This window comes from Brachyhypopomus gauderio, chromosome 16 (assembly GCF_052324685.1).
Source record: "Brachyhypopomus gauderio isolate BG-103 chromosome 16, BGAUD_0.2, whole genome shotgun sequence".
Lineage (NCBI taxonomy): Eukaryota > Metazoa > Chordata > Actinopteri > Gymnotiformes > Hypopomidae > Brachyhypopomus > Brachyhypopomus gauderio.
Window position 1 is genome coordinate 19,531,228 of NC_135226.1, and position 8,935 is coordinate 19,540,162.

Here is an 8,935-nt window from a genome sequence, read left to right on the forward strand (position 1 = left end):
ACATGGTTCATACGTTTTTGGAAACTGGAAGCTGTCCCTTTAAATGTTAATTCATGCTTGAGCAGACTGGCCACAAGATGGCAATACATGACAGAGTCGAAGCATGCCCGTATATGGCTAATCCTTTTATGGCTTGCACAGAGGGGGGTTTATTGCTCCCCCAGTGTGACTGCCTGTGACTCCTGTTACTGGTAGATTCAAGTGTCAGTCATTACATGACTGCTGACCTCACTCACATCGCCCTTCACGGAAGTAGGAGGGCTTTAGAAGGACTTTAGATCCATTTTACCTCGGAGGAATGTAAACAGACCACTAGTGAGCTAGCTAGCTAGCGTCTAGTGATCTCTACATGGCGATGATGACGGTATGTTGATGATCGATGACTAAATGAATGTTATTTTGCAATATCGATCACTATAATAGCGGGCGATCACAGATAGGCTCACAATTTGCGCAATAATGCACTGTAGTCTGTTTGTAGACGACCCCATATTGTAGTCCTGAGCAGAGACTCATGACCGATGACCCGACGACCGATGACCTCAGGAAACATATCGCCCTTTGCGGAAGCTTTGGACGCTTTCTGACGCCTGAGGTAAACAAACCGGTGTTACACCAGATTCTGTGACCGTCGAATTTTGTGACCACAGGGGGCGCTATTTCAGTTTCTGTTCACAGGCACGAGCGCTTTACGAACGCTACGTAAACTACGCTGATGCGCTTTCTTTTCTCGTTTTGTTGGTGTCCGCGAGCCAAAAGACGACAGATATTTTTGTATTTACATTTTATTTTACGTCTCTTAATTACATAAATGTACTTAAACAAGAATGTTTTGATCATTTTACACGAAAATAGCAAGCTTCATCGTAAGCAAGCGCTGAAAGATTCTGTAATTACGAATGGTAATTTTGCCCCTTTGGATAAAATGTTTAAATATAGAGTAATAAAAAGTTAGAGTTAATTTTTCTTGGTTTTCTGTTATTGTGGAGTCACGGTGGGGTTTCCATGGTAGATGATGAAACTGTGCCAGGTCTTTAAACCATAGTTATTCACAAGAGTCATAATTTAACACAGCTGCCACAGAATGTGTGACCCCACTGAATGTCCAGATACTATTGATAATAAAACAAACACATATGTCCAGGAGTCTTACCATCCTCTCAACATTGCAGCCAACTTTAAATTTCATGAATGGGATGGAGAGGTGAGCCTTTTAACTGGGGTCACGTATTCTGGTAGCCGCCATCAAAATATGTGACCCCACTGAATGTCCAGATACTTTTGATAATAACACAAACACATATTTCCAGGAGTCTTACCATCCTCTCACTATTGCAGCCAACAATAAAAATCTTGAATGGGATGGAGAGGTGAGCCTTTTAACTGGGGTCACATATTCTGACGGCCGCCATCAAAATATGTGACCCCACTGAATGTCCAGATACTATTGATAATAAAACAAACACATATGTCCAGGAGTCTTACCATCCTCTCACCATTGCAGCCAACTTTAAATTTCATGAATGGGATGGAGAGGTGAGCCTTTTAACTGGGGTCACATATTCTGACGGCCACCATCAGAATGTGTGACCCCACTGAATGTCCAGATACTATTGATAATAAAACAAACACATATTTCCATGAGTCTTACCATCCTCTCACCATTGCAGCCAACAATAAAAATCTTGAATGGGATGGAGAGGTGAGCCTTTTAACTGGCGTCACGTATTCTGGTAGCCGCCATCAGAATATATGACCCCACTGAATCTCTCCGATTGCGGTGTAAAAAATCACAATCGAAAAAATACGGCACATTTACATTTTTATTTTTTATTATTTTACATTTACTTTCAACTGGGGTCACCAGTTCTGATGGCCGCCATCAGAATACGTGACCCCGCTGGTACTATTTTTTAAATAAACCCACATCTTTCCTGGTGACCTACCATCCCTTCACCTTATTAGACAGAAAAAAAAATTATGATTGGAATGGACAAGTGCACTTTGGAATAGGGGTCACCGATTCTGACGGCTGCCATCAGAATATGTGACCCTACTGATTCTACATGTACAATTATTCAAAACACAGCCATGTCTTTCCTGGTGACCTGCCATCCCTTCACCTTATTAGACAGAAAAAAAAATTATGAATGGAATGGACAAGTGCACTTTGGAATAGGGGTCACCGATTCTGACGGCTGCTGTCTAAATATGTGACTGCTGTCCATCTCCATACAAACTAGTTAAAACCCAACCAAATGTTTTCAGGTGACTTACCATCCCTAAACCTGTTAGCCAAAGTAAAACATTCATGAATGGAGTGGACAGACTGACCGTGGCATAGGGGTCACCCATTCTGACAGCTGACAACTGGATCTGTGACTTTAATGTATCTTCAAAAAATATTAAAAGTTCCACCAAACTTAAAATATTATAAGACCAACAGTAACTTAATTTGTATAATGTATAGACAAATATTGATAAGGGGGGCATCACAATACTCCCATGCATCTCCACTAAAATAGTGAAACAATAATTTAGAATACTGAGTTACTTAAAGTTTAAAGTTTTTCTAAAGTCATAGGGTATAAATCACATAATGTCCATTATGAATAAGCCCAAATGATAGAAACCAAAATTTTACTAAAACATGAACATTAATTCCTTTTATTAACAACCAAGAAGAATAAACTTTTAAACAATTCACAAAAGTAACCAAAACTATAAATTATGTTAATCCTTTGTCATTATTCTTTAAACAAGATTAAGACAGTGAGTCCTTTGCCACGCGTATAATAAAATATAATAAAATAATAATAAATAATACTCTCCTCATCCTCATACTTATTAACATGCAAGGCAGATGTAGGGCTTCTTTATGTTGGGATTTCCAACACACGTTATGTGGTACCACCGTGTGCAGTTGTCACACTGGATCTGTAATCAAGAAAAAAAAAAAATTATATATATATATATATATATATATATATATATATATATATATATATATATTTAGAGTCAATGTTCATGTAAAATGCAATAATAATAATCTTTATTTGTATAGCACCTTTCATACATACATGCAACTCAAAGTGCTTTACAGAATAAATTTTAAAAATGTCAGGGTTGGACCCAGGCACGTGCCTCCTGCCGCCACTAGGCGGAGCACGCGAGCTAGAACCAGGGGCAATCAAGCCCAATAGAACGCAGCTGTCAGCAGCCTATTTAACACGGGTGACTCTAGCAACCCGTTGCTGAAGTTGTTAGTTGTTGCTGCACTCGCAGCCTAAGCCAGTTACTCTTGCAGTGACTTATTTCTCTCAGTCTTCCGTTTCTCCCCTGAGTGTTCTCAGGTTTTGTCTCTTGTACGTTCTGTTGGTTTCTTCCCTCTCTGTTCTATGTCGGTTTGCCTACCAGTGTTCTGGTGGACAGGCTGACAGGTATCCTGGTAGAAGCTTAGGTCTTGCCTACCTAAGCTTCATCTATTTTATTTCCCCTTTTGACACGTTGAGCCGTTCTCCGTGTGATTTTCGTTTTCCCGTTTTTTCTTTGGACGCGTTGTGTTCCGTTCCGCGTGATTTTTTGTTTACTTACCTGGTCTATACTCACGTCGAGGTTCTCCGTGTAGTTCTTCTGTTGTTCCCTCTGGGTTTTTTTTGTTTTCGTTTTCCCGCTGTCGCGGAGGTTTCAGTTTGGCTGTTTTTTGCCGTTTTGCTTTTAGTGGGTTTGCACTTGAGTTCTACACTCCTCGAAACCAGCGCGACACCACCGTGTTCGGGGGTGCCGCGTTACAAAAAATATATATATTAAATATTTAGTTATTGACATCCATATTTGATCTTCTTTCCAACAATATTTATAGATAAATGTGATTTAATTGTATCACGTTTGCAAAAACAATGAAAATTTGATTTTGTTATCATTCATTTAACAAAATAATGTAAAAAAGGAAAAAGTTATAACACCCTATGCTCTAACAGCTGTACAGTGGTACCTCGAGATACGAATTTAATCCGTTCCAGACCCGTGCTCGTATCTCGAACTGCTCGGTTCTGGAAGCAATTTAACAATGTAAAGTATTGTAACTGGTTCCGGTCCTTAAAAAAAGTCACAAAACTAGCGAAAATGTGGAAAAAAAGACATGTTCTTTATTAATAAAGGCATGAACCGGTGTCCGAAGTTGGGACAATATCATCAAGCCTTTCGCCGTGTTTGCACTTTTTGTCCTTCTGCTTCAGGATTGTGCTAATGGTGGATGTACTCCGGCCGAACAGACGAGCGAGTTCGGCTACACGAGTGCCTTTCTCATGCAGGTGAATAATCTCCTGCTTAGTTTCTATAGTTATCATTCTCTTCTCACTGGACTTTCCACTACTAGAGCCTTTCTTTGGAGCCATAATGCAAAAAAAACGTTTACTGTACTGTATACACCGTACGTACTGTTACTCATTGCAAAGCACACGTGCGAATGGCTGTGATGACTGGTTCATGCTCGTATCTCGAGCGTGCACTCGGGTGTCGAACAGAAATTTTGCTCGTCTCGGTGCTCGTATCTTGGATCGCTCGTATATAGAGCAGCTCGTATCTCGAGGTACCACTGTATATCCCCATTTGGCTAAAATAACTTCAATTAGACATTTCTTATAACCATCTACCAGTGTCTGACATTGACTGGGAGAACGGTTTCCCTCCTTCATGCAGATTTTTTTAACTGTGTGAGGGGTTTCTTGCATGCACCACCAGTGTCAAATCACCCCATTCCTTGGTGGATTTACTGGAAGTTTTAAATCACTGTCACTTTACATGGTCTACCTCTGTTTCAGCGTCAGTTTTTGGGCAGATGGACTCACACTTTCCTCAAGATTCTATGATGAACAGCTTGCCAAGCAGCCCCAAACCATGACCTTTGCACCCCCATGCTTCACAGGTTCTTGTGCTCAAATGCTGTTTGGCTTGCGGCATGTCTTCTGTTACTGTGCCCAATTAAATCAACTTGGATTCATCTGTCCAAACGTGTGCTCTTTCTGATGGTAGATGCAGGTAATTTAACAACTGTCACAAGAGCTACATGTAGGTCCTGTAATGACATTTTAGGATTGTTGGAGACTTCATTACTCATTTAAGTATTACTCATTTTGTGGTTTGCTCTTGGACTGAACCTGCTAGAATGGCCTTGGTAGGCCATGTTGGCAATTGTTTTAAATGTTCTCCACTCTAAATTATTTTCCAGAAAGTGGAATGGCTGATTTCTGATTGTTTTTAGATACATCCCTTCCCATACTCATATACATCTACAACCTTAGTTCTGAAGGCCTCATTAATAACATTTTACAATTTATTTCTAAAAGATATTCCTTCAGTTTTATTGGTTTATTTAAATGACCTCTATCTTTCAAAATTATCAAAATAAATATTAAATGTTCATGTTTGGTCAAAAACAAAGGTTTTTATGGGGTGCTATACTTTTTTCGCATGACTGTATGTACTAGATTTGTCCTAAATGTTTTATGCAGATCAGGAACAGGACAAAGAACTTGCTTAATTCAACAACTTCTTACCCAGACAGTAGTGCAGTCTTGTCCTTTCCTCTTTTTCCCACATTTGCTTTTTCCATTGTTTTTCTCTCCACAGTAGTGGCACAGCTCTTTGAGATCATCTGATTAAAATACATAATTAATTGCAGACTTTGACGTGTCATCATCATAAAGGCTTATGTCATTAGCTAAGAAACAGAATTTTGAAGAAACTAATTTTAAAGTTACCTGTTTCTTCAATCAATGTCATTGCCACCTCTCGTCTGTATTTATGGACCGCCGAGGCTGAACTGGAAAAAGTCAGAGGCTCCCCTGCCAGTATTTTCTCAGCATACTAAGACAAAAAGAAGAAAGTTTAAGTGACTGAATGGTCAATAACTTACTTAGAAAAAGGTGCTGTCCACCCTTAAGGTGCCATCACAGAAAAGCAGTTTATTTTAACTGTTTAATGTATTGCCCCTAAAAAAGACAAAAACACTAGACTGGACCTGAAGTTTTCTGCTTTGAGCCGAAGGAAATTTGGGCTTATGAATAGCACTAATTGTTAAAAAATTGTTGTGTTTCTTTTTGAAACCAAAAATACACAAGGTTCAAGATTAACCATGCAATGGAAAAATTATTTTTGAAGATCAACATGGATCAAAAAAATGGACAAGTAAATGAACTTACTTTCAACACAAATACTCCACATGACGTGGCATCCTTCTGACTTGAATGTGGGACTGTGTCTGATGTCCATGTGGATACCTCAACTCCTCGCTTTCTCATGAATGCCCTGCAAAGCAAACAATGATAATGATATATATATATATATATATATATATATATTTCCCCTTGTACTAGACAATGGAGCATTTGGATTTTGGAAAACCTTAAAACATCTGTCCAGTTTTGAGGTAGCGTTTCCTAAAGAATCCAGCAGAAGGCTTCTCTTCTCTGATGGAAAAAATGCCTATAGGATAATTATTGTATTTCAGTCACAGTAGATACACATACGCGCACACACACATATATATAAGCTCCCCAGACAAAAGAAAATTAGTAACCTTGCACGTTTAAGGTGCTAGTAATTTCAGGCCCCTGCAAGGGTGTGCGACAGGATTCATAGATTGAGAAAAGGTGGTACAGTGAATGTCTCGTTCGATGTGTGGATAATTGGCCGCGTTAATGATTTGCACATTTGTTATTACATATGGGCGTGCAAAAGCCCATAGTGTGAAAGAAATAGCTGAATTTGCAGGTATATAGAAGCGAACAGTCATATGGGTCTACCAGCAGTGGCAAAAATACCAGTCTACAGGAAATTCTCATCAGAAGTGTGTCCGAAAGACGAAACTGACAGACAGGGACCGCCGGCAATTATTTGATGTAAGAGTGGCTGGACATTGATGTCGGCTACATCCAGAAACTTGTCCAGTCAGAATCTGACAAATTTTTTGTTAGGTGAGCGCATATATATATATTTTTTTTTATTTATTTATTTTTTTTCAAATCCATCATGGGTACTCATTTGGTAAAGTATTATACATTTGACATAATATTATATTCATGCTTACTGTCAAAATCCAGTGGTGTGTCTCATTCACAGCACCCAGAATGACATCATATTTAGTGGGGTCACACTTTTAAAAGTTCACATAGAAAAAAATAGAAAATCATTTTTAGAAATTCCAATTAATATATCTTTATTAAGAAGCAAAACTGCCCTTTGCCTACCTTCAGTTTTGTGGTCTTCCCCTGCCATATAGCAGACATCTCAAATGAATCGATCCACAGTGCCTGTTTGCCTCTTTGTTGTTGATTTCTCTTTTTAATAATGTGCATCAAGTAGGCATTGATCACCTGTGCGGAAAAAATCAATATGAATATAAATACATCACTTATGATTTTCTATCATGTCAGAGATTGTCTGGCTAAAAGTTAAAACTGTAGTAAATAAAAGTGATGTGCCTTACCTCACTTTCAAGCTCTTGATTGGGTGCTAGCTTTGCAATATCCCAATAAAACAGTTTATATGGCCCCATTTTAGATAGAAGGACATGAACATTTTTCCCTGCCCAGGTGTCTTTCAAATCTAAAGAAAGATAATTTCAAAAACAGTACACAGCACTTTCAGTAAACTTTAAGTGTTTGAAATACAGCTTTGCATATTGTGTTTTCCTAGATTTTATGTCATTTAATGAACGTGTTGAATGCAAAATGAAACACTGAACTCAGTCATCAAAAAAACTTTTTGTGTGTAGTTTCCCCACTTTTTGCCGTCTTTCTGGTTTATATATTGTATAGAATTTCATTGAATTAAATTTATATTCCAATTAAGTTGTTCATGCCTACTAGGCCTGTGTTGAAAAAATCGATTTTCCGATTCAGAATCGATTCGCATATGATGATCTGATTATCGATTCGTACGTCTAAAGATCGATTTTTTAGTGAACTTTTACCCCCGCCTCGTCACTGAATTCACGCAGGCGTTCTCGGTCTAACTGTAAAACGACTTGGCGTCGGACAGTGCCGGTAACGACGATAGTCAAATCGGAAATCTAAAAACAGAAGGACAGTTTATCCAGTGTCAGTGACTATTTACAGTTAGTCCGTGTCACTGACCGTTTACCCAGTGTTTTTACAGTTTAAAAAAAGTTTAAAATGTTCTTGTAACGTTGGGCGCAAGGCGATGGACGAGACAGAATCCTTTGCACTTTCCAAATCGTTACATTTATTACATTATTTACTGAAGCGCAGACAGCGCACATAAAACACGTTTACATAGAACACGTGTGACTCAAACAACAACGAGCACAGTACGCTGCGCGAGCGCAAATTAAATAGACAAACCACATAAACCCCACGTGATGACGAGACGAGTCACAGGTGAGGACTATCACAAGACGCACCCGCACCCACGGAGATACACCGACGTAGACGATTAGACGCAGACGACGTTAACGCGCCCAAAACGGAGGGGTCGGGGACTGTAACGTGAGAGTTCTGTTCTTATATTCTCACTTTAAAGAAAAATACACGTTTACATTTTATACTTTCAGTTTATTAAGTGTGAGCACTTTAAAAATAAAAATGCATTTGGTAGCAACAGCTTATGGGTGAATTCTTAATTATTTCAATCATAATAATAATAATGCACTGGTTAGTGTCCCAGTAGGAGCCCACTGTTGCAGATATAGACACCTCAAAGATGTCCTCTGTTTATTGTCCTGGATTACCTTTCTTGAAGGTAGATTTATGATGACGCTTTTCACCAGTCTTCCAGCCATCAGTAACTACCAACTACCAGTAACTATTTGCTGATTAATATCGATATAATACTAGTTTTAACATGTTGCTTCTGTACACAGTCAGGAAACAGCTCAAATACATTTTTAATAACACTAAACCCCGAATCGGAT

At 38.7% G+C, this 8,935-nt stretch overlaps 1 protein-coding gene and 1 long non-coding RNA gene across 2 annotated transcripts; one reads left to right on the forward strand and one right to left on the reverse strand.

The window, feature by feature from the left end:
• Positions 1-242: 242 nt before the first annotated feature.
• LOC143478210 (uncharacterized) lies at positions 243-5,020 on the forward strand. The gene is made up of 3 exons (XR_013121711.1): positions 243-364; positions 482-595; positions 4,824-5,020. It is a non-coding gene; the product is annotated as an uncharacterized LOC143478210 (long non-coding RNA).
• On the reverse strand, positions 2,666-7,564 carry LOC143478209 (uncharacterized). The gene is made up of 8 exons (XM_076977169.1): positions 7,490-7,564; positions 7,251-7,376; positions 7,091-7,156; positions 6,406-6,486; positions 6,204-6,309; positions 5,763-5,868; positions 5,559-5,656; positions 2,666-2,937 (listed from the first exon to the last, which is right to left on the reverse strand). The coding sequence occupies exons 1-5, from the start codon at positions 7,556-7,558 to the stop codon at positions 6,283-6,285; spliced, it is 369 nt and encodes a 122-aa protein (XP_076833284.1). The 5' UTR covers positions 7,559-7,564; the 3' UTR covers positions 2,666-2,937; positions 5,559-5,656; positions 5,763-5,868; positions 6,204-6,282.
• Between the last annotated feature and the right edge of the window lie 1,371 nt (positions 7,565-8,935).

Excerpts from the sequence above, each read along its gene's own strand:
- LOC143478209 (XM_076977169.1), bottom strand. The coding sequence starts at position 7,558 with ATGGGGCCATATAAACTGTTTTATTGGGATATTGCAAAGCTAGCACCC. Across the intron at positions 7,157-7,250 it reads GGAAGACCACAAAACTGAAG|TGTGACCCCACTAAATATGA; the intron begins GTAGGCAAAGGG and ends AACTTTTAAAAG. Across the intron at positions 6,487-7,090 it reads CACACCACTGGATTTTGACA|GCATTTTTTCCATCAGAGAA; the intron begins GTAAGCATGAAT and ends ATTATCCTATAG.